General features: G+C 42.6%; 1 protein-coding gene across 1 annotated transcript in view; it reads right to left on the bottom strand.

Moving 5' to 3' along the window:
- The window catches only part of MAPKAPK2 (MAPK activated protein kinase 2), an 81,772-nt gene that overhangs the window by 9,775 nt on the left and 45,122 nt on the right, over positions 1-26,875 (bottom strand). Inside the window, exons 2-4 of the mRNA XM_083617153.1 lie at positions 6,928-7,067; positions 4,518-4,582; positions 1,952-2,031 (exon numbers count right to left, since the gene is read on the bottom strand). Coding sequence (XP_083473279.1) covers positions 1,952-2,031; positions 4,518-4,582; positions 6,928-7,067 — 285 coding nt within the window. The remainder of the gene's footprint in view (positions 1-1,951; positions 2,032-4,517; positions 4,583-6,927; positions 7,068-26,875) is intronic.

Here is a 26,875-nt window from a genome sequence, read left to right as displayed (position 1 = left end):
TGTGGTTGCATTCTAGACTTTGTTCATGTGTCCCTGCTTAGCTGAAAACCACATCCAGAGAAGATTCTTTCAGAGCACCTGCCTACATGAACCTAGTGCAATTACGCTGGAGCTATTAATTTTACCCACAATCTCTTCAGGAATTAAACTGGGGTTGCTCTGATTTAAATATGCTACCCTTGCTTTGCCCTCTCTGTTAACATGACAAGCAAGCAAGGGCTGCCTATTTAAACTAGCACAGACAAACATGTGCCCTCACCATCCACTCATAAAGCATGGGTGGCGTTGTGGTCTAAACCACTGAGCCTCTTGGGCTTGCTAATCGGAAGGTCGGCGGTTCAAATCCCCGTGATGGGGTGAGCTCCTATTGCTCCGTCCCAGCTCCTGCCAACCTAGCAGTTCGAAAGCACACCAGTGCAAGTAGATAAATAGGTACCACTGCAATGGTAAGGTAAACAGCATTTCTGTGCACTCTGGTTCTGTCACAGTGTCCCGTTGCACCAGAAGCAGTTTAGTCATGCTGGCCACATGACCTGGAAAGCTGTCTGTGAACAAACGCTGGCTCCCTCGGCCTGAAAGCAAGATTAGCGCCGCAACCCGAGAGTCGCCTTTGACTGGACTTAACTGTCCAGGGGTCCTTTACCTTAAGCATTAATTTCTGTATATGTGAACAACTGCTTGTGCATAGTCACAAGGAGTCCCTTTTGATAGAGCATCTAGGTGCAGCTTGTAATGCACAGGGCACCTGTTCACAGATGCCCACACTCAACGTACAGACACTGGAGGCGGAGCCAGGAGGCATCCCATTCTGCCCTCCATGAGTTAGCATGAAAGGGGATTATGTAGGCATTCAAATAAGTTCCATTAACTTTCACAGTTCATGAACGGTTGAGATGCAGCAGGGCAGGTCTCTCTTGACCAGAACAGTTGAGTAGGGCAAGGGGATAAGAGAGTTCTACAGCACTCTCTACCAATGGCTGCCAGTACTGGTCACTGAGAAGATGAAGGGGGTCCTCTTTCAGAGACCAACACAGGTGGAAGGGTGTGTGGGTGGAAGGGTGGGTTTGAATCTACATATTCTCAGGATGCTTTCAAATCATAAAAATAAAGGAATATTTCCTCCTTTGCTGGCAGACACTGCTGATATCAGAGGTAGGTAGTATTTGTTTTATGCCACTGTTCAATTAAATGTTAGACCTCCTAAATCAAATTTAGTACTATTCCAGAAGCCATCTGCTGCTTGCATTTTACTGCTGGTACCACATGAATTACACTCATCACGTGAAGTGTAAGGATTGGTTGCAATGAAATAATTCAATCTTACTCCCACCAAACCACTACACATGCATGACCCCAGATTTTTAGGGTCAAACTGGACATGAAATTATTTGACATAACAAATTAGACATGACATTTGGCTTTCCAGAGTTTCCCCCTAATAAATAGCCAGTGTATTGGGGGGAGCCAGACTGGGCTCAAGGCATGTGAGGAAAGGGGGAATTAACTCTTTGCTCCTGCCATGGCGCTAGTCCCAATCTCCCAGTCCGCCAGTGCCTTCAATTTGCAACCAGAAGAAAGCTCACATTGGCATAACAATGAATTTCAGGAGCTGGGAGGCTAGAGCAATTTGAATAAGAACCATGGCAGGGGCAAATAGTTAAATCCTCCTCCTTACCATGGTCCTAATCAGGACACCTTTTGCCATGCTGGTTATGCACTCAAAACCACCACCACACAAGGCCAAGTGATATGAACAGCATTGTGTCTGGACCTTAGGGACAACTTCGTTTGGTCAGAGTCTTTGGAAATAGGTGTCTTGTGTGGAGTCGAGGTTGATGGAAGTCCTAGGCTGTGATAGCCAAAGGTTTGTTATGTTGTTTAAAATGGGATGTTATGTTTGGGAAAAATGTGTAAAAACCATTAAAAATTATATTAAAAAGAAGAAGAGTACCTTAACATCCCGGTGTGCAATGTTGATTGAGTGTAAATACTGAATGGCTTCTCCGATGCTCTTCATTATTTCAGAAGCCTCTGGGGAAGATAAGAAAACAAAGCGGGTCATTTTACTCTGCAGCCAAAGAGGCAACCGCCACATAATACACAGATTACAAGGAGTTAGAGGGAACAAACAACATTACTGGTCAGGTTTCAGAGCAGAAACAAATGTTACGAAGAACATGAAGCTGATGCTGTCCCATGGTGTGGTCCTCCTCTTCTCCACCACAGCACCTACATAACTTACCCACCCACCTTGATGTTTCCCCACCTTTCTTCCACATCACTGGGTGCTGTTAGCAAGAGAACATGGCACCACATTCCTCTTTTTTTCCATATAATATTTATTGGAATTTTACAAAAACATCAGTTTACAAAATACAAAAAAGAACATATGAAAAGAACAAAATAAAAAAAAGAAAACCTAAAAAATACATAAAAAAGAAAAAATACAAATAAAAATACAATATACAAAAAACGAATAGGTAAAAGAGAATTAAAAACAAATCCCTTTTTTATAACTTTATGCTCATTAACTTGTTTCCTTGACCTCCTCACACCTCCCCTTTTTATATTCCCACTTAGATAATCAAATCAGCAAATCCTTACCCTCTTTCATTTATCTTAACTCTATATCTTAACATATTATAACTCTATATTTTCATCCATTATCAATTCATTTTTGCATATTCTTATTAACTTTGTTGCTAATACCCCCTATTCAATCCAATCATCATTTTAACATTCATTAATTTTACAATATTTCTGTAGATAGTCTTTAAATTTCTTCCAATCTTCTTCCACCAACTCTTCTCCCTGGTCTCGGATTCTGCCAGTCATTTCCGCCAGTTCCATATAGTCCATCACCTTCATCTGCCACTCTTCCAGGGTGGGTAAATCTTGTGTCTTCCAATACTTTGCAATCAGTATTCTTGCTGCTGTTGTTGCGTACATAAAGATTAAGTTCTGTCCTTCTTTGGCACCAATTGGCCGACTATGCCCAGGAGAAAGGCCTCTGGTTTCTTCAGGAAGGTATATTTAAATACCTTTTTCATTTCATTATAGATCATCTCCCAGAAAGCCTTAATCTTTGGGCATGTCCACCAAAGGTGAAAGAATGTACCTTCATTTTCTTTACATTTCCAACATTTGTTATCAGGCAAATGATATATTTTTGCAAGCTTGACTGGTGTCATGTACCACCTATATATCATTTTCATAATATTCTCTCTTAAGGCATTACATGCCATAAATTTCATACCGGTGGTCCACAACTGTTCCCAGTCAGCAAACATAATGTTATGACCAATATCTTGTGCCCATTTAATCATTGCAGATTTAACCGTTTCATCCTGCGTATTCCATTTTAACAGCAAGTTATACATTCTTGAAAGTATCTTAGTTTTGGGATCTAACAGTTCTGTTTCCAATTTTGATTTTTCCACCTGGAAGCCAATTTTTTTATCCAAATTATAGGCATCTCTTATTTGATAATAATGAAGCCAGTCTCGCACTTTATCTTTTAATTTCTCAAAACTCTGCAATTTCAATTTGTCTCCTTCTTGTTCCAATATTTCCCAATATTTCGGCCATTTGGCCTCCATATTGAGCTTTTTCTGAGCCTTCGCTTCCATTGGTGACAACCACCTTGGGGTTTTATTTTCCAATAAGTCTTTGTATCTTATCCAGACATTGAACAATGCTTTCCTGACAATATGGTTTTTAAATGCTTTATGTGCTTTAACCTTGTCGTACCACAAATATGCATGCCACCCAAAAACATTATTAAAACCTTCCAAATCAAAAATGTCTGTGTTCTCAAGAAGCAGCCAGTCTTTCAACCAGCAGAATGCTGCTGATTCGTAGTAAAGTTTAAGGTCTGGCAGGGCAAATCCGCCTCTTTCCTTTGCATCAGTTAATATTTTAAATTTTATTCTGGGCTTCTTGCCCTGCCAGACAAATCTAGAAATGTCTCTCTGCCACTTCTTGAAACAGTCCATCTTGTCCAAAATTTGCAATGATTGAAACAGAAATAACATTTTTGGCAATACATTCATCTTTATAGCTGCAATTCGACCCAACAAGGAAAGCTTCAAATTTGACCATATTTCTAAGTCTTTTTTCACTTCTGTCCAACATTTCTCATAGTTATCTTTAAATAAATTTAAGTTCTTAGCAGTCATATTAACCCCCAGATATTTTACTTTCATGGCACCACGTTCCTTACCACAGACTTAATTCAGGTGATCAGAAACAAAAGTATGAGCTCATGGTTTCCTTTCCATGTCATTTTTAGTCATACTTTGTCATGACATCCAAACTGGCAAACTGAACACTAGTCCAGAATCAGAAATCCACTTCAGTCCTTTACTCGCAGGTTCCAGTTTGTTTGTCCTTTGACATACAGAGGGCCAGTGGTCCCCCTTCTCTGCCTTAAAAAGTAAACAGTTGTGCCTGAAGTCTGAAGACTTAAATTGTCAATTCTTGTTAAGCTTTACGAAATCTATTGTATCCCTTCATACCTCTTTCTGTGAACGCCTGGTCTCCTCTGTCTTGAATTCGACTGAAGAGTTCCCCACCATCCAAGCTGAAAGTCATAAACAAGTGCAGTTACAAAAATGGAAGCAACAAGAATTACTGCCTAAGCAAAACCACCACCAGGCTATGAGTACATTTCCATGCACACACACCACTTTCCCAAGGCCTCTGGGTGAAACTCAGATCCATCTGGAATTAATCTGAGCCTTGAAAAGCACATATAGAGTTGAAAAAGAGAGTAGGAAAGAGTGTCACTCTTCCTCCTTCAGCTCTATGTAGTTTTCCAAAGAGAAAAAGGTAACTACCATCACCACAATCATGACCAAGGGACCTGGGGCTCAGAGGGTTTGTGGGAACCAGGGAAAGACATCAATAAAGTTATTTAGGGCATAGATTGTTTCAAAAGAAATGTGGCAGTGAACCCATGTAGTCAGCACCCATCCCAAGAAGCTTGCAACGGCCACAGTGCAGTTAATAAGCATGGAGTGATATATCTGCTCAAATGTCTCTGAACGAAAAGAAGAACAAGGCAAGCTCTAAAAGACTGAAGCTCCTTTAAAGATTGGAGATTAAAAGAAAGAAACATATTAAACTGGCTTACAATTTGACTTTAACTATCTTGATGAGAATCTCTTTGGAACACACACACACACACACACACACACACACACACACATATATATATATATATGAAGAAAAAAGGGTGGGGGCAGAACGGGCTGCACAAAAGAGCAAAATCCTAATAAAGTAATAGGTCTATTAGCATCTAATGCAGATTCAAACTTTGCTTAGAAGTTTTCCACTGTTCAAGATGTTTTGTCACATAAAACACTGAAGAGCTTTCTTCTGTCTGTCTGCTTCTGAAGCTACCTAGGACTTTGACTTGTCCTGTACAATTGCCTATGGCAGCCAAAGGTTACAGAAGCACCAAGCAGTTCACACAACCTGTATCACCCCATCCTGCAGCCCCTCGTAACTCAATAATCTTCTCCAAACAATCAGTAGGGCTTTGTCACACAGTGTAAGGTGGGAGTCGGTGTAGGGGGATGGCCATCAGGTGGAGCACTTTTTTGCTAGCAGAGCTCCCCCTGGTGGAAGCTCCCTCAGCTCACATTCAGACACCTCCCCCGTCCCTGCTTTTAGAAGTTCAGCAGCAGGACAGGATTCCTAGTGTTCAATCTCTTCCCTTCTTGGATAGGAATGACCTTGCCATGATCTAATCATGTCAGGATTGGATTACTTCAGTGCATTGCACACTGCAATTCCTTTGAAGACCACTCAGAACGTTCAAGTTGGTTCAGAATGCAGCGGCAAGTCTGCTAATGTCAACAGCCAGAAATCAATACATTGCATTCATCTTTAAAAATATATTTATTGGCTCCTGTTGTGTTTCCAAATTAAAATGCTCGTTTTGATTTATAAAGCCTTAAATGGCCTAGGTTCAAGGAATCTGGAAAAACTGCTTCCTTCCATAGAAGCCTGCCTGCTTACTTAAATCTGCATTAGATTAGGTGTTTGTATCTTTTCCACCGTGCCACCATATCCTCTAAAGCTGTATCCCACAAAATATCCAGGGATGTTCTTCTGTGTTACCATACATCTAAAAGCATTTCACAAAAGAAATCCACAGCTAGTATTTAGACACTCAGTAAAGACCTGATGATTTGCCCTAGTTTCTATCTCGCTATTTCTTTCTTACTGCGTTGCACTTCCTTACTATGGTTTTTCTTGTTTTGAATGTGGTCCCCCCAAAAAAAATTTTTTTAAGCCACTCTGGGCATTTCTCTCCAAAAAGCATGGCGTACAGATGTTAAGCAAATAAATAAAATAAAAGCACCCACCCCCGGATTTAAGCAAGGGTAGCAATCATGAATTTCTTTTTTAAAAGTAAATTACAGCAACAACCCAAAAAAAGTCATCTGGAGCACTTTACCCAAGAGAAAAGTTTAGAAAGCAGGAAATGAGTTAAAAACAAAACAAAACACCCCACAACTTCTATAATCTCTCCCTGATTCGCACCCTGCCCACCCATCCACTACTCTGCCAGTTTCAGTACCAATTTACCCAAGTAGAAACACTTAAAATCTGTATCAGCTAACTCTTTGCAAGGAAGATGCCCTATCTTTAGCAAACTTATGGTTGGGAATAAATTATCTCGGCACTGTAATAGTTGCATATGTTCATGAGTTCAAATGCGGATCTAAATGCCATTTCCAGTGAAAATGAATGGTATATATGGGTTGTGGTGGGTGGGTCATATCCACATTTAGGGAATGTAGTGAAAAAACAGCACTTCTGACTACAAAGCTCTGTGTGGTGCTCTCTAGCTGTGAGCAGTGGTTAAGCATGGCCAACTGCACAACTCGCTTTGTCCCATCAAACCACAACACTCACCATTCCATGACTATCAGGAGACATTTTCGACCCTGGTAAAGATTTTCATAGACGTCTATAATCTTCACGATATGAGAACACTGAGATGCCCTCCAGTGCAGCTCCACCTCCCTGCGAGCTTTCGGACAGTCTTGTAGCATCTGGAAAGGGAAAGAGAAAAAGGAAGTGTGAGCTTAGCATGCTTGTCCATATCATCTTTGCCTAACAATTAACATCTTGCCAGCAATCATTTCCCCAGTGTACAGTAGGATAAAGTTTGCGTCATGAACCACACGTGGGACTCAGATTTTACACAATCCCTCAAAAGAACACAATCTTTCTCTCTCTCTCTCTCTCTCCTTTTTTCAAGTAGTTTGTTTAACAAATCTTTGCATCTGTCATGTTCACAACAGCTAGGCAGATCCTAAGTCCCATTTTACAGATTGGGAACTAAGTGACCTCCCATAGTCAAGTCAGGAGTGGCTGAGGCGGTAAGTGCAAGATGGGAGCTGCACCTTTGGATTTTCTTGGTGCGCCCACAAAGTCCTGACCGAACTGTTATCTTGTCCCTATATCATCCTGGTGAGTGGCAGAGACACTGTTTTCTGTAGAATGGCATAGCACCATTCCACTAGGCCAGCCACTCCTAGCTTAAGTGACAAACATGAAGTGCATTAACAGGACCCAATTCAATAATTCACTGGACATTTTATCACATTAAGATTCCCCACCCCCCAATTTCTTCCAAGAACTTCAGGATACTACTGTATACTTTCTTATTTTTGCCCAAGAAACCCACCACAAAATGGGATGAAAAATGGACAAGACCACCTTGAGAAGTTCACAAGCAGGGGCTTGAACCAGGCAAAAAACCATGAAGTCTGATGTAAGGTTCAGAAGAAGTTGCATTTGAATCCCTTACGAATCTTCTGAGCCAGCAAAACAAATAAAATATCAAGGTATGCACTGCCATCTTGTGGTGAATACTGTAACTGCAACTCACACCACTTGGCTGGAGCAACCAATTGTGGATGTATCCCAAAATGGTTTTTGACCTTCTAACGGGAAAGTGGATGTGATTTTCACTGTGCGACAGCGTCAAGAAAAATGCGGGGAGCAAAATCAACCCCTATATATGGTTGTTTATTGACCTAAGACCTTCAACACTGGAAATCGTACCGCCCTGTGGACTGTCCTTCCAAAAATTGGCTGCCCAAATAAATTTGTGAACATCCTTTGGCTCCTCCACAATAATATGATGGCAACAATTGTGGATAACCATTCACAGTGGGTTCATGCATTAAACGGGGATATATTATCACCCCAAGTCTATTACAGTGGTACCTTGGTACTCGAATGGCTCGGCTCCCTAACAAATTGGCTCCTGAATGCCGCAAACCCAGAAATAAGTGTTCCGGTTTGCGAACAATTTTCGGAAGCCAAACATCTGACACTGCTTCTGCTTGAGTGCAAGAAGCTCCTGCAGCCAAATGGAAGCCGCGCCTTGGTTTTCAAACAGTTTTGGGAGTCATACTCACTCCTGGAACAGATTAAGTTCGAGAACCAAGGTACCACTGTATTTTTATCACCATGGTCCTACACATTGTCGAAGGGAAACTCCCCATTGGGGTAGAAATCATATATTGAGCAGATGGAAAGCTCTTTAACCTGAGTAGCCTGAAAGCAAAGAGGAATGTTACCGTAACTTCCGTCATAGAGCTTCAATATGCTGATGACAACGTAGTGTGTGCACACTCAGAGGATGACCTCCAAACCATCCTAAATATCTTTGCAGAAGCTTACGGAAAGCTTGGCCTATCGATCAATATCCAAAAAACCAAGTGCTGCACCAACAAGCACAAAACAACCCCTCTGCACCAAACTCAAATTAATGGTGTAACATTGGGAAGTGTTGATCACTTCTCCTACCTGGGCAGTTATCTTTCCACATTGATGCCAAAATTGAGCACTGCCTGAGCTCTGCGAGTGCAGCTTTCTCCCAAGTGAAGCACGGAGTGTTTAAGGTCTGGGACATTCACAGAGAAACCAAAATGCTTGTTTACAAAGCTATTGTACTATCAACCTTACTGTATGCTTGTGAAACATGGACCACTTATGAATGCCATCTCAAACTCCTTGAAAGATTCCACCAACAATGTCTCTCAAAAATTTTACACATCACTTGGGAAGACAGGCGAACTAATGCCAGTGTACTGGAAGAAGCAAAGATCACCAGTGTCAAATCAATGATTCTTAATCATAAACTTTGTTGGACTGTTCATGTTGTTTGGATGCCTGATTATCATCTTCCAAAGCAACTACTCTATTCAGAACTTAAAAATGGAAAGCGTAATGCTGGTAGACAAAAAAAGAGGTTTAAAGATGCTCTCAAGGCAAATCTTTAAAAATGCAGTATAAGCACAGAAAACTGGGAAACACTGGCCTACGAGCGCACCAATTGGAAAAGAGCCTTTACCAAAGGTGTTGTGGACTTTGAAGAAGCACAAACTCAGGGCGGAAAGGAGAAATGAGCTACAAGTCTGTGAGCACCTAGAAAGGAATGCTGTGATCACCAATAGTCAGCATGGATTTCTGAAAAATAAGTCATGTCAGACTAACCTGATCTCATTTTTTGACAGAATTACAAGCCTGGTAGATGAAGGGAACGCAGTGGATGTAGCCTACCTTGATTTCAGCAAGGCATTTGACAAGGTCCCCATGATATTCTTGTAAAGAAGCTGGTAAAATGCGGTCTTGACTATGCTACCACTCAGTGGATTTGTAACTGGCTGACTGACCGAACCCAAAGGGTGCTCATCAATGGTTCCTCTTCATCCTGGAGAAGAGTGACTAGTGGGGTGCCACAGGGTTCTGTCTTGGGCCCGGTCTTATTCAACATCTTTATCAGCGACTTGGATGATGGACTCAAGGGCATCCTGATCAAATTTGCAGATGACACCAAACTGGGAGGGGTGGCTAACACCCCAGAGGACAGGATCACACTTCAAAATGACCTTGACAGATTAGAGAACTGGGCCAAAACAAACAAGATGAATTTTAACAGGGAGAAATGTAAAGTATTGCACTTGGGCAAAAAAAATGAGAGGCACAAATACAAGATGGGTGACACCTGGCTTGAGAGCAGTACATGTGAAAAGGATCTAGGAGTCTTGGTTGACCACAAACTTGACATGAGCCAACAGTGTGACGCGGCAGCTAAAAAAGCCAATGCAATTCTGGGCTGCATCAATAGGAGTATAGCATCTAGATCAAGGGAAGTAATAGTGTCACTGTATTCTGCTCTGGTCAGACCTCACCTGGAGTACTGTGTCCAGTTCTGGGCACCACAGTTCAAGAAGGACACTGACAAACTGGAACGTGTCCAGAGAGGGCAACCAAAATGGTCAAAGGCCTGGAAACGATGCCTTATGAGGAACGGCTAAGGGAGCTGGGCATGTTTAGCCTGGAGAAGAGGAAGTTTAGGGGTGATATGATAGCCATGTTCAAATATATAAAAGGATGTCACATAGAGGAGGGAGAAAGGTTGTTTTCTGCTGCTCCAGAGAAGCGGACACGGAGCAATGGATCCAAACTACAAGAAAGAAGATTCCACCTAAACATTAGGAAGAACTTCCTGACAGTAAGAGCCATTCGACAGTGGAATTTGCTGCCAAGGAGTGTGGTGGAGTCTCCTTCTTTGGAGGTCTTTAAGCAGAGGCTTGACAACCATATGTCAGGAGTGCTCTGATGGTGTTTCCTGCTTGGCAGGGGGTTGGACTCGATGGCCCTTGTGGTCTCTTCCAACTCTATGATTCTATGATTGTATGATTCTAAGGAATGCACATTTGGCAAACCCTCGCCATTATCAACTCCTGCCCGGAAACCTATGTCCCCACTGTGGAAAGACATGTGGATCCAGAATTAGCCTCCATAGTCACTTACAGACTAACTGTTAAGACCCTGTTCATGGAAGACAATCTTACTCGGCTACAAGTGATCGCCAAAGAAGCAGCAGCAGATGGGTCAGCTATGCAAATTCCAGCTTGGATACAATACTAGAAATTAATATGCTTAATTTAGTCCAGTAAATAGCAATTATATATGCATTTAGAGAAACATTTAGCAATCAGAAACTCTTTTAAGTAATTAATTGGTCCTGTGGAGATCCCTCCATGGGCCATTTTCGGTGTCTGTGTCTGCACAGATGCGTTTTTTGGCATCTGCGCATGTGCAAACGCAATTTCCAGCGCCGCAGAAGTAAGTCCCCACTCCGCGTTGCATCAGTTTAGGGCCGCGTGCAAGCAGGCAGCTCAGCTGTGGCTTGTGGGCCAGTCAAACAACCTTCGCGGGCTGCTCCCGGCCCATGGGCCTTAGGTTGCTGGCCCCTGATCTATATCTATCAACAGCAGCAACGAGAGAGCAATGAATGGAAAACTACCTCTTTTGAAAAACATGATTATGTGACCTGTGGTGCCACCTAGTGGCTGAGATTATTCAAAAAGTTTCACTCCTAGAATTGCAACGTAAGCCAGACCTCCCCTCAGCCCAGTAAGTCCAGGGGGGGACCAGGTTGAATTCACCACATGTTACAGTGACCTTGGACCAGTCACTCTCTCTCAAGCCAACAGTTTGGTGCTGTGCTGCTGCCTTCCTAACAGTCATTGTTGCTGCCTCTTACTGTGAGGTAGCAGGGCAGGGCAGCAGCGGAGACAAAGGTTATACACTGGCAGAGCCAATCCAGCGCTCTCACACATCCCTGACTGCACCACTGCCCGGCCCTAGTAAGTGGAAGCAGCATCACTATTGAAAGGGTAACAGTGCAGCACCACCTTCTTCCTTGGTTAGCCCCTGCCAGCTCAGACGATATTAGTGATGATGATGATGATGATGATTCAGGGTGGTTAAAAATCAATTGATTTTTTTAAAAAAAATCGAATCGGATTTTTAAAATTAAAATCGGATTTTTAAAATAAAATGCTTTTGGAGGAAAAAATTTTTTAAAGATAGTTTTCTATTTAAGTTACATTATAAAGGGTAAAGGTAAAGAGACCTGACCATTAGGTCCGGTCATGGCCGACTCTGGGGTTGTGCGCTCATCTCGCTTTATTGGGCGAGGGACCTGGCGTACAGTTTCCGGGTCATGTGGCCAGCATGACTAAGCCGCTTTGAGCATTCAAGGCTTTCCTCCAAAGTATCCTATAGTTACAAACTGTAGTTTGTAAAGGGTATTGAGAGTTGTTCGGTGATCCCTCTGATGCTTCTTTAAATGTATAATTCAGATGGGACCTTAATAATTAAATTTGTAAATTCGCCTGAAGAACACACAGCAGTACAGTGGTATCTCAGGTTACATATGCTTCAGGTTACATACTCTTCAGGTTACAGACTCCACTAACCCAGAAATAGTACCTCAGGTTAAGAACTTTGCTTCAGGATGAGAACAGAAATCGTGCTCTGGCAGCACGGCAGCAGCAGGAGGCCCCATTAGCTAAAGTGGTGCTTCAGGTTAAGAACAGTTCCAGGTTAAGCGCGGACCTCCAGAACGAATTAAGTACTTAACCCGAGGTACCACTGTACACAACATAAAAATGCATAACAAAAAGAGGAGTAAAAACAAAAACTAACCAATAACCCCATTCCTACAAACACATTTAAAAGGACATAGAATGTTTAATTAGCCCAACACCTCATTAAATAATAATAATAATAATAATAATAATAATAATAATAATAATAATAATAATTTATTATTTATACGCCAGTAGTCCAAGCGGGAGATAACTAGAGCATGCACCACTCTGGCGAGACAGTCCGCGGGTAGGTAGGGTCTTAGCCTGCATACCAGGTGGAGCTGGTAGATAGCTGCCCTGGACACAGAGTTAACCTGCGCCTCCATGGACAGCTGTGAGTCCAAAATGACTCCCAGGCTGCGCACCTGGTCCTTCAGGGGCACAGTTACCCCATTCAGGACCAGGGAATCCCCCACACCCATCCGCTCCCTGTCCCCCAAAAACAGTACTTCTGTCTTGTCAGGATTCAACCTCAATCTGTTAGCCGCCATCCATCCTCCAACTGCCTCCAGGCACTCACACAGGACCTTCACTGCCTTCACTGGTTCTGATTTAAAAGAGAGGTAGAGCTGGGTGTCATCTGCATACTGATGAACACCCAGTCCAAACCCCCTGATGATCTCTCCCAGCGGCTTCATATAGATGTTAAAAAGCATGAGGGAGAGGACGGAACCCTGAGGCACCCCACAAGTGAGGGCCAGGGGTCTGAACACTCATCCCTCCCCCACTTTCTGGACACGGCCCAGGAGGAAGGAGCGGAACCACCGTATAACAGTGCCCCCAGTTAAAGAGAAACATTTTCGCCTGGCAGCTAAATATATGTAATGAAGGTGCCAAGTGAGTCTTCCTGGGGAGCGCATTCCACAAATGGGGAGCCACTGCAGAAAAGGCCCATTCTTGTGTTGTCACCTTCTGGACCTCTTGTGGAGGCAGATGAAGAAGGGGCTCTGAGGATGATTGCAGGGTCTGGGTTGCTTCATATGGGGAGGAAGTCCTTGAAGCATTGCAGTCCTGAGCCATTTTACACTGAACTGAAACTGCCATTATGTATTCACCCAGTTTATTTTATAAATTCATTTTATAATCTATTCATCTATTTTATTTGAAAAGATTCAATTTGAAAAGACCATTTTGGAGCTCCTTTTTTTCACCACTTGAAGCAATCTGGTGTTGACGGAAAACTTGGCCACCCCATTGCTCACCCCAACCCTAGAACCATTTCATATTCTGCCACAGAATACTTATTTGTCATTTTATTCGGCTGCAGCAGAATACATTTCCCAACTTCTCCAGCAGGAGGAGCCCATTGCTTTAAACAACACCACTTTCTTTCTTTTTCAGAGGAATTGTTTCTCAGCCCAGCAACCCCTCCTCCTTACATCATAGCTAACAGTTTATTACCCTTGGGGAGCATAAACAAGGCAGTGTTAATTATACCCTGCATGTTTGCAAATACAGAGCATCAAGGTGTCTACATCTGAGGCTGTTGACGTTGGTCCAATGGAGCCCAGACTAGATGTCAAATGCTTTGCAATTGCACCCAGACTCTCAAGTGTATTTTGCCTTTTAGTTTTTTTAATCAAACACTTCAGAGGGACAGTTTTACACAGCCTGTCATAAGACGGAAAACCCCTCCCCGCTTAAAGAGGAAAGGCCCCTTTCATACATATGTTTTTAATTAAAATCCTTGACCTAATATCAACATTTCACATGTGATATTGTCAAAAATTACCAGCTAGAAACCAGAGTTTTCACTTCTGCATGGAATACAGTGTTAAAATGGAGAGAGAGCTACAGTAATAGAACAGGGATATACCACACACTTTCAATACATAAATGTCTCAGGTTAAATTGGAAAGACTGTGAAAAGTTGTTGCCAGTTGGAAGAGACTAAACAAGGCTAGATGAACAAGTGGCTATATATGAGATTTCATATGAAAATTATCCAGGATCCTCAGATTGTAGGGTTTCTTTGTTTGTTTGAAATACTGATGCATAATGAATTCCCCTACTGTTACTTTGTGAGCCCAAAACAGGAGTGCTACCAGCCAGCATCTCTACAAATCTGCAAAAGGTGGATTTAATTAAATTCCAGGATTTCATTAAGCATGTATTTTGATACCCTAGCCAGAAATGCAATGGGGTAGTGCTTGCCTTAGATTCTCAAGATGCAAAATAATAAAGCCTGTACTTCAAAAGCAAAAACAGCTAGAATATTTGCTAAAATATTAGATACGTCAGCAGCATGGAGCAGAAACCCATGCAGATGAAAGGGTAAATAATAATAAAAAAATGCTTGTTGCATGTCATCTCTGCTCTCTGGTTTGTTATTAGGTGCAATGAAAATATTGCTCCCCCACCCCCAATTCCACAAACACACGTGGACAATTTTTATTTCATTTAGCAAGAATTACATGCCACATAATTTTAAGAAATCTCCAAGAGAGTGACATAAAATAGTATAAAATATTTGCTTATTTCCCTGGTGTGAGCCATTCTTAAGGAACTGCATCTCTGAGACTAGGACTTGCATACTGTCGAAAGAGATTTTCTGTTCATGCCTTGGTTTTAGCCGGAAAGGATGTTGTTCACCTGGCAACAAATGCCGACTTCTCACTGAGGTAGCAAACCTGTTGCTGGGCTGTACCACTTCAGACTGTATGGGGGGGGGGGCTCACGGGGCTGGATGCTTCTCCATACCCCTCCATACAGAAAACTAACATGTCAAGGAAGAAGAGTTGTGGCTTAAGCTAGTTTTCACTAGGGATCTCTGACTCTCTTTGGGGGGAAGAGTATGGAGAAGCAATAGATTATGTGATTTTTTTCAACTAAAGTCTGAAGTGGTAGAGTCCAGACACAGGTTTACTACCTGGATGAGAATTAGGCCAAAGTTGCAGCAACAGAAATAGAAGATTACTCACCCTACATTGTTTATGGAGCACTTGAAAGAGACAGAGAGGGATGCACATATAAGGAAATGTTGCCTTATCTTCAGATCTCTAAGCATTTGTTTATGGCTTTGAAGGGGGAAATTCACCATGCTCTACTGCACATACAAACATGCATAAGGTGGCAGTATGTAAATAGCACATAAATCACATCTGTCAATCATGGCAACCAAGTTGCTCACATCTTATAGGAATCAGTTCATAACAGCAGTCATAGTTTATGACACAAGTAGTGTCATGGTCCAATATGCCTGCCAATAGGATCATTTCATGTGTGACAGCTGACAAAGCCAAGGTAACTTTGAAATGTTCCTCTGTTACCACATTGTAAGCTGTTCCAGCTATATAGAAGGTTGCCAGATGATGCCCAAAATAGTCCACACCAACATAAAAAGCAACTCATCACATGGCAATAGCCACCACACAATTAAATGTAAAGACTTTACATTGGTTTGACTCAAGGGCTATTTTGACGAGAATAAGCCAGGTCTCCACTCCCATTCCCCAGACAGGCCACTATATGGATCATTCCCTCCATATAGTCCTCTTATCCTTTAGGACAGCTGGGTTCCAGACAGAGGCGGATTCTGGGGAGTGTGACCGGTGTGCTGAGCCGAGAGAGCGCTGCAGGGAGCGCTGCAACAATGATGGACAATGGAAGGCGAGAGGCAGGGAGCAAGTTGAATTTTGGCGTTGCACAGGGCACTACTGAAATATTAAAGCCCAAAGTCCGCCACTGGTTCCAGATGAGAGTATGCTCTTGAGGGGGAAGTGGATTTAGCCAAGGGACCACCAGGAGAAAGGGAATGGACTTTTCCTTGGCTTAGGGAGATTCGGGCCTAGTTCAGATGTCACTTCCAAGCCTGCAACTGCGCCATGGATTGCTCTATTTCACACTTTTAGTTATTTATGCATAACTTCCCACAAACCATCTCAAAGCAATGTCACAATAAAATCATCAATAAAAACAACTACAGAAATCTTTATTTCAAACAATTATAACTATGTTCTTTGAAAATGGAAAAAAAAATCAAATTATAAACAATTTCAAATCCAATACAGATATATATACTGGGATAGCCACTCCTCCATTTCTGGATTTCGTCTAACCACAATTTTTGGCAGATTTTGTGAGTTGTTGTTCTATGCTGATTAGTTCCTATGAGATTTCTTTGGGATCACGTATGCTGGTGCCTTGAGAAGTCCCCAGAGCTGCTACTACCACACTTTCCATACCATTATTTCCCATCAAAGACTCCTGAATAATACCTCCCTCAAAAATGCAGGTTTCCCAACATTGCCCATAGCATATGCCTACCTGCCCAAAGAATGACCGGAAGAAAACCCTAAAAACCATTTTAATGCTTGTGCCACCACACTTCAGCCAGCATTTTCCCAAAAAGAAAAGAAAAAAGCTTCTTCTTTTTTTAAAATTGTTTGTGCACATGAAAATAGATTTTTCATCCCGCTCCTTGGTCCTGGCACATGAGGCTTGTACAAGTTACTGTAAAAACATTCACAATGTTAAGTTCATAAGGGAAGATGGCTGAGGGGGCAGGGAGAGTGAAAACAGGGCAACTGCATTCTCTTGTTGACCAAAGGACACTGCCACTTTTTTGGTGCTACTGTTAAAACCCCAAATGTTTTGTTTAAAATCCCTGCCTGAAGGCAGATAAAGAGGCTTCCCTGGAATCCAAACTGCAACCAGCAATGCCAGACCAACAAGTCTATGACAGCTTGTGGAAAGAATGCAGCACATGGCCAGCCGAGTATGCATGAGATAGAGCCAGCCACCAGGCGTACAATCTGCAGAGGGTCAAGAGAGGAAGGAAGGAGAGTGTCGGTTGAGGCAAAGCACTGGCACCACACACGGGGCTAGAGATACACACGGACAGACACTGAGACACTGGATACTTCATGGGCAAGCAAGGCAGAGAGGTCTCTGCTACAAATTCAAAAGGGAGAATGAAAGAAAGAGTTCCTCTGGATCAAAAGGTTATCAAGACAATCAGTGAATGCATGCTCAAATAGCCTTTAATAATCCTCCATTCAGATACAGTAGTGTGATGCTCCATTCCAGAAGTTATCCCTCCAATTCAAAAGGGGGGGGGGGAAGCAGAGCGAATGTTCTCATACCCATTTTCCTTCGCTGACCTGGTCCACATGTAACACTAAGCCAAACGATGGCTTACTCTGAATGTGCAGGCTCCTGGAAAGAAGATAGCAGCAGCTTTGGTTCTCCTCCTTTCCTGCTGCTGTGAGCTAAAGCCAGTATTGTTTATCTTAGTGCTACGGCCACACCCAGCCTTGCAGTTTACCTTGCTCCAAGACATACCATAAGCTGTAGCTCAGGGGTCAGCAAACTTTTTCAGCAGGGGGCCAGTCTACTGTCCCTCAGACCTTGTGGGGGGCCGGACTATATTTTGAAGGGGGGAAAATGAATGAATTCCTATGCCCCACAAATAACCCATTTTAAATGCATTTTAAATAAAAGGACACATTCTACTCATGTAAAAACACGCTGATTCCTGGACCGTGTGCAGGCCGGATTTAGAAGGCGACTGAGCCAGATCCAGCCCCCGGGCCTTAGTTTGCCTACACATGCTGTAGCTTATTGCTTGTGGTTTGTCTGAGGGAGACGAACTGCACACCTGAGTGCGGATGTCACACTAAGTAAAATCTCACAGGAGGAGCAGCAAGCCCACCAAGATCTTCTCTCTGGGAGCCTCATTTATGCTAAACCATGGTTTAGTATTATGTGTGAATTGGGCCATTGTTTAAGAGATGGGAACATGCATATAGGACTGATGGTTAATCTTTATAAACCTGACATTATATTTGTTTTCCCATCAGTGGTAACAACAACTTTCCGGCATGAGAGCAACAGAGAAGCAGATTGTAGCTTCTCAGTGCTACCATGGACTTAATTTCTTAAGACAGAAAATCACAGGAAAGCACTATGACAGCTGCACCAAAGACTCTTGTTCAAACCTTCTCCATTCCAGAAGCAACACTGACTTCACTCATTGGGGAAAAACAGCAGCACTACAGTAAGTAACTATCTGTTTCATTGGGAGTCAAAGGCTTCTATAATGCTGTCATTGAACAGCATCTGTGGAGTGGGAACCTGGATGAGCAGAACCGAAAATGATTTTGTTCAAGGAAATACATCTACAGTGGTACCTCAGGTTACAAACGCTTCAGGTTACAGACTCCGCTAACCCAGAAATAGTACCTCGGATTAAGAACTTTGCTTCAGGATGAGAACAGAAATCGTACAGCGGCGACGCAGCAGCAGCAGCAGGAGGCCCCATTAGCTAAAGTTGTGCTTCAGGTTAAGAACAGTTTCAGGTTAAGAATGGACCTCAAGAACGAATTAAGTTCTTAACCCGAGGTACCACTGTATGGGGAAGGGGGCTAACATGGGGGGGTATGGGTGGTCCCATTTTATCTAACTCTGCAATTCTAGGACCTTTGCGCCATATGTTATATTAAAGAACCTTAATGAAGCACATTTGCCCTCATGCAGCCCCTGTAAGTAAGATAAACATGCTGTTCCCTCAGAGTACTTCTAAACATTACACTATAAACAGAAAAGGAAACAATAAAGTCCTAAGAGGCTTGAGGAAGTCATTTAATAGTCCTGTAACAGCCTGCGAAACATGGAGATCCCCACCTGAAAAGTATGACCTTTGAAGTGGAAGCCCACGCTGTCAGAATAGTTCCCTGGATATTAATAGTGTACAAACCAAAGTCATAACAGTCATTTGAGGGGGTAAAGAGGGAGTGGAAGCCCTAGCCCTTATTATAAAGGATGAAGTTTACTCAAAGGGGAAGTTCGTCAACCATATTCATAGCATTTTCCCCAAACCAAATACAGTGGTACCTCGGGTTACAGGCGCTTAAGTTCTTAACCCAAGGTACCACTGTAGTAGAGCAGCCAAACACTCCAGTCTCCCAAACCTGGTGAAACGCTTTTCAGCATGCTATCACTGGATAACTCTATTAAGCCTAGGTTCCTTGTACTGCTAAAACATGAGGAGAATACTTTATATTGTCAGGGGCTGAATAGAATAATCAGCCAGCAGCACTTCTATACAGTGACATGGGTTGGAGGCAATTAACACTTAAACAGTATAACACTTGAACCAACTGGCTGCAACCAAACAGGATTGCCAGCTCTTTGCTGTTTTCTGAAGCTTTGTCAGGCTTAAATTCTAAAATGGAACACGATGGGAACTGAACAAGTTCTCCCAAAGTGTCCCTTTCAGAAAGGGAACTTGCTAGATGTCTTTTATTCAAACGCTCGCGCATCTTTTCCGTTGTTTTATTTCAAGGGTAAGACAGTTCCATTAAAAAAAAATGTTGCTTCTTAAGAGCAAAAAAGCTCTGTGACATTTTCTACCAGGGTCTATTCCAGACCTAGATCAAGGAGGGTGAGAGGGAGTACATGCCCCCGGTGGCAGGTAGGGGGATGGCAAAACAGCAACCTCCATGAGAGAGAGGGGAGAGATGTGCTGGGGCCACAGCACACATTTGGGTAGAATCTACACACACATAAAAAACGCTTTGAAAATGCTTTTTTATATATTAAAAAAAAAAGTTTTGGAAAGAACATAGAATTCTGCATAGCTCACTTTCGCCATCTAGTGTCACATTTGTAGATTGCACTTTACAACACATTTAAAACGTGCTTGGTTTTTTCCGCAGCTGTGTAGCTGAGTCCTTGGTGCCTCCTTACATTCCAGATACCAGGAATGTAAGGAGTCACCAAGTGTGTGCTTGCAAGCCTGCAGTGCATCTTTCTTCTCTTTCTCCCACACTGCGCCATTGTCAGGGGGTGGGGTGCTGACTCCTCCTTTATGTTCAGGCTGAACCTTTGTTTACCCCCTGCTGCCATGACTCTCAGCAGCAGCAGCAGCGGGGGGGGGGGTGTAGTGGGGGAGGCAATGCAGACCTAAGGGTAGAATTTATAGATTCATGGGTCTATTTTTCTCCATTAAAAATATGCAAAGCACGGCAGCAGTGAGCAGGGCAGCCCAAATTTTGGTCCTTAACTCTCAGGTGACTGGTATGGCATGTTTCATACTTCTCTTCTGAAGGGAAAGACAGAAAACAGGCATTTGCCCAATTAAATCCAGAAACAACAGATAGCTCACTTGTTGGGGGAGAAGAGATGCTGGCTTGTCTTAAAGTCTGCAGAGAAAATACCGTTAAGGAAACACAGTGGACTTACACTGCAGACAGTTCTACTACAGTCAGATTCAGCAGAGAGATGGTTTTGACAATGCTGTCATAGGCAATTAATAAGCAGTTAGGCTCACAGAAAAAGACTTCAGGGAACCTATTTTCAAAACGCTGCATCAGGTAGACTAACCACTGCTAATCTCTCCCTCGGGAGCTGCCAGCATTAGGGCCTTTAATTCAGTATTGCAGGCCATTAATTAAATACGCTACAGGTCACTATGTATAAAAGCCACTCTATGAAATCACTTAAGAGCTTAAACTACAGGACAAAATGTAGTTCGGTGGTCACAAAAGAATATGAAAGTCTGAAGAAATCATTCCTGCCCTCCTTTTTATTTAGATTTCTTTCCCATCTGAACTAAAGGGTTCAAGGCCCCCAACTTAATACTCTTTCTCAGACTATGCCAGCTTGATGCCTGGCAGACGTTTTGGCCAAAATTCCTATCAACCCCAGCCAACTGTTGGGCAACCTTCCACAAGTCACCCAAGGACCAGTTTCTTTTCACAGGTTTTGTCCTCTCTCCCAATCTTTCTGGTTGGGCACATAGTCTCGTGGGCGAGTCATGTAGACAAGTGGACTGGGTGGTCGAGGATATGGCCAACAGCCATTCACATTGTCACAGTGGCATGCCTGACAGCCACAGATCAAATATAGTACTGTCAGGCAGGTGTGCAACAATCTGGCTTAAATATCATTGCCTCATGAAGTTCAGGTGCCACCTCTCAAATCATCTTTTGCCAGCTACTCTAGTAAAGCCTTTATGTATTCTGGGAAGCTTTTGCCCTGCTGGGCACACGATCATTTTATTTAAAGCTTGTACTTATCCGTTGTATGTTATATTATGATATTGTGGTTTTAATTGCTTTAAGCCTCCCTGAATGTTACATGTGCAGGTTAGAAAACACCCTATGAGTAAGAGCTGAGGAACCTTTATCAACTCAAGGGCCACATTCTCTCCTGGCTAACTTTCCAGGGGCCACATAGCAATGGTTGACAGGGCCAGAGGTAACAACTGGAAACAGCAACATCCATGGTTCTTAACCGTTGTTCAGTAGACTATATTCCAGCCACACAATTTTAGAGGTTTCTTTCTGTAAATACATGCCCCACACAACCCTCCCTTCTTCCAAGTAAGAGGCATTGTCAGTACCTTCATACATCTGTTGTTGTTGTTTAGTCGTGTCCGACTCTTCATGACCCCATGGACTAGAGGAAGCCAGGCACTCCTGTCTTCCACTGCCTCCCGCAGTTTGGTCCAACTCATGTTGGTAGCTTCGAGAACACTGTCCAACCATCTCATCCTCTGTTGTCCCCTTCTCCTTGTGCCCTCAATTGTTCCCAACATCAGGGTCTTTCCCAGGGAGTCTTCTCTTCTCATGAGGTGGCCAAAGCATTGGAGCCTCAGCTTCAGGATCTGTCCTTCCAGTGAGCATTCAGGGCTGATTTCCTTAAGAATGGATAGGTATGATCCTCTTGCAGTCCATGGGACTCTCAAGAGTCTCCTCCAGCAGCATAATTTAAAAGCATCAATTCTTCGGCGATCAACCTTCTTTATGGTACAACTCTCACATACATCATACATACATCTACTTATGTACAATAAATATATGTAGTGTGAAATGTCTCTTCATAGCCATATTTATTTTCCCTAGTGATTTAAAGCACTGCATTTCCTTTCATCAGTACAGCATTTGTGTGGGCCTACATGTCAAGAGCTTAATTAATACCACTAGTTATTTTCAAAAGGGGGTGGAGAGAGAACAAAGGAACTACCCAGGGCAGGCAAACAAATCAACATTTCCCAGCTAGAAAAATCAAAAGGCAGGAAATAATCTAATTACCTTCCTCCATAAAGAGGATAAAATAAGAACATACTTCTGCTTTCAAGAGGTTTTTCAGAATTAGCACAGAGGTTCTTTTGAATTAGCACAGTGAGTTACTAATGACACTGAAAGACATAGGCCACCATTACCTTCACAGGTGGAGCAAGACGTCTTTATGGAAGGATGCTCAAACATCAACACCTCCTCCAAACATGTCCGGAGAGCATGTTTAGAGCATGTACATGCAGCAGGGCTTCGTCCTCAGCCCCTCCCTTTGCAGAAAACAACAAGTTCCCACAACTAGTTCTTAAAAGTCTGCAATTGAGATAAAACAAATACTTATACTTCTCCAATTTCCTGCCTCGCCAGGGGAATGAGGAACAATCCAGCCCAAAAAGGAGGGGACCAGATATAAATCATCAATAGTAACCTTGTGACAATGTTTGCTGTTCTTGAGGAGAATGTCCTCGGCCCATAACTCAAACTGAGTAATAACATCAGGATCTGGGAAACTGTAATGTGTATTTAAAACAAACAAACAAACAAGTTTTGATTGTAGACGTGTGTGTGTGTGTTGCTTATATTGAAACTCAATAAAAATTATATACTAAACAATAAAAACAGCGGGATCTTAAATTCTGAGACACATTAATGCCATTATCTTTCAGTCAAGGTTTTTATTGTGGTAGTGGATGGTAGCCCAGCTGGAAGTGGAAGTGAAAGAAACAGCTCCCATTTTGAGACTAATTGGCTTTGAAGCACAGAAAATTAGCTTTCTCCCTAATGACAAACACAAGAGCAATTTGTAAAAAAAAAGTAAAAGGTGAACTGTTACAAACAAGCCAGAACCAGAAGAGAGTGTGGTCTAATTATAAGGCCATTTTGTAACCACAAAGTGGCCAAGACTTGCTAGATGGACATTTGGAGAGTCACTTTGGCTATAACTACACTATAAATGTATATTGGTTTTATTATAAGTTAACTGCTATGGTTTCCCTAAAAAAAATTCCTGGAAATAGTAGTTTGTGAAAGTGCTGATAGAGCCAAACTAACAGAGCTACATCTCTCAGAGTTCCTTGAGGAGAAGAAATAACTATTAAACTAGCTTAAATCTACACCAGACTTATGCCCCTTTCTCCTCCCTCTCATGTTTCAGTTGCCTATTTGTAAAAGTGTTGCATTCCCTAAGGAAATGGCATGCAGAACTGGCTCTTCATTCCTTAGGTATGACAGAAACTGAGGCATCTTGTGTCCAGTCTCTCTGTCACACAATCTGTTTTCATCAACACTTCTGGATTCCATCACAGCACTAGCACACTCATTATCTCAAAGGCCTCCGGATGTAACTGAACTCCAAAAGGGATAGCAATCTTGCTATCAAGTTTCCTGCCATTCTTGTTCCTATTCTTAGATGCTCTCCTAATGCCTCTGCCACAGGTCAGCCATGCTCTGCTACTCGTATCCTCAACCTCAGTGCACTTTGAACACATCAGGTCACAAATCAGCAAAAGTCAAATGGGGATTTTTCAGGAGGCTTCCTACAGAAAAACCTCAGACCACATCCTTGACAACAAATGCGCAGGGGCAGGCAGCCTTCAACTGATTCACCATGTTTCCTGCTCAAAACCACTCCTTCCCAAGCCTTCACAAAATTTCCCACTCTACCGGAGGTCAGGGGTGGAGAGCAGAGTGCTGGGGTCATGCACAGTGTATGTGGCCCTTTTGCCCAACTTATGCCTACAGTCCCTGTCTGGACAGCACCCCTGAACAGGGCTAGTCACTCTGCTAATTCCTCTTAAGTTTCATGGGAGACATAAAAGATAAGAACATTTCTGCCTATGCCAAAAGCTATGAGGCTTACTGGCTTCACAGGCCCTTTCTGAAGTACAGTGGTACCTCGGGTTACAAACTTAATTCGTTCCGGAGGTCCGTTCTTAACCCGAAACCCTTCTCAACTTGAGGCGCGCTTTCATTAATGGGGCTTCTCGCTGCCGCCGTGCCGCCAATGCACGATTTCCGTTTTCATCCTGGGGCAAAGTTCTCAACCTGAGGTACTACTTCCGGGTTAGCAGAGTTTGTAACCCGAAGTGTTTGTAACCTGAGGTACCACTGTACAGAAAAGTATAGTAAAGTGACAGTTACTCTTTGTCACTCTGGACCAATCTTTTTTCACCCTCAATCTTGTGTCTCTAAAGCATGAGCACCCTTCTTGCTTTGGATACTAACAGAATAAGCTCCAATAGCAATAAATGAAGCTGAAAATAAGACACTGAACAAATAAAGTGACTGGGCCATGCAACGTGGTGGTATTACTTCTGGTTCCTTCTGAGCTCTCAAGGCTCATGGCATCTTTCTATGTATACTATGGGGATCCGTATAGTTTCATACATGATCTAATAACATAAGAATGTTGGTTTGCCTGCTTGAGGTTTATAGGCCATCTTTAAAAGTGAACTCTCCCAAGGCAGTTTACATCATCAAATATCAAAACACAGCATAATACTTAATATGCTGGACTACATAACCTCAATACACAACTTCACATCTTCACCTCCCCCACCCCCAACTTTTAAAGACTGCACAACATACTTTTTCTCACTAGATGATGGTAAAATGCTAACAGCCTAGCCCACTAATGATCAACATGTTCCATAAGATATGTTGTATCTTATACATGCAGGTCCTTCTCTATCAACATTCATTAAATTCACTAATCCAAACGTGAGGAATTAGTATGCAAACCATGCTATACACACAGCAGATTCAGATATCTATACAGAGAACATTTTTTTACTTCCATGTTTGCCTTTTGCTGGTTGGTTGAAGAATGGGGAAGGGGACAATTGGGACAAATCAGAAAGCAGTTTTCCAAAGGGGTTTTTTTTTGTTTCGTTTGTGGTGTGTGTGTGTGTATCAAAATTCCATGCTCAGGAATGCATTAGAAAATTTCCCATAGAATTCACTGGAAATCGTGGGCTTGTTATGTGAACACTCGCCTAACTAACAATTTCCAGGGAATGCTTTGTGTTTGGTGAGACAGACCTATGTATATATGTTTGGAATTTTCATAGTGCTTCACAAACATTCTTTCAGCAAAACCATACAACAAACCAGTCATGTCAGTCAGCATTTCAATTCCTATGTTGTAGATTGGGAGGAGGGGTCCACTAATTTATTTTAAACTACAGTTTACTGTGATGTGGAAACTGGGCCACTCTTTCTTGCTACACTATATCAGCTCTCATAACATCTCACATTTGGCTAGAAATGAGGCACTCTAGGTGTGTACATACACAAATGATCCAGCATCAGAGTGGAATGTAAAGAAAAGCACTGAGTGTCATAAATAACCTCCCGAGCTAAGGGTAGAGAGACAGGACAGGGAAGAAAAATGACAAATATGAAGATAGATGGTTTGCACTAAAATACAAGGAAGCAGCTGTTCAAGGTTCACCATTTTCCATTTGGGGAAGGGTCATAGCTCAGTGGTAAAGCAACTGCTTTGCATGCAGAAGGTCACAGGTTCAGTTCCTGGTATCTCCAAGAACAGTCGGGAAAGACTCCTGCCTGAAACCTTGGAGAACAGCTGCCGGCCAGTGTAGACAATACTAAGCAAGCTGGAGCAGCAGGTAGTCTTCCTCTCTTCCGACATGTGATGGCCAAGGCCACCACTTTGCCCTTGTCCAAGTGGAACATCTGCACAGGCAGCTTGAGCACATTCTGGCTTCCTGTTTCTCTGGTTGCTGTGACTTCATCAGGTGCCATATGTTGGTGCAACAGCTGTTTACAGGGCTTTGTGCTATTGTTTGTTTTTCTCCCATTAAAAAAAGGTTATGATTCAACCGTTGCTGATGGAAAGAACACCTCACATCTCAGGAAGAAGAACTTAGCACTCAGACCATTTCTCATTCAAAATGTGCTCCTAGACAGAAATAGGTATTTGGGGGGAGGAATCATGTACACTGTTCACTTCTGAAGGATGGTGCATGTTTTTATTTGCTCATATTATAGAATCGGGGAATCACTATGTACAATTTGACTTTCATGTGGTAAGTGGCCCTCAGATTACTGGAAACGCTGTCATAGTCTGAGAGTATGCATCTCGAAAGCAGCTTCCCTTTGATGCTGGAAATGGCTGAGAATACTTGAATGCTCTGTATAAGTGCTAAGTATTTTTATTAGTAAATGCAATATACACTCTTAAAGTAGCATGTAGACTAGCTGTATGGGAGGCTGCTTAAGTATGGTGCCTTGATATATCCCCATCTGTAATGTCATATCATCACCTGGAAAGATCCATGTCAGTAGTGGATGGCTCCAAGGACATATATGATGCTAGCCTCTGGAAGAGCACCCAAAGGAACCTCTCCAAGAAATTAG

This window comes from Podarcis filfolensis (assembly GCF_964270895.1).
Source record: "Podarcis filfolensis genome assembly, chromosome: 6".
NCBI lineage: Eukaryota > Metazoa > Chordata > Lepidosauria > Squamata > Lacertidae > Podarcis > Podarcis filfolensis.
The sequence above is the reverse complement of the archived record's forward strand: the minus strand, read 5'-3'. Positions and strand labels throughout refer to the sequence as shown.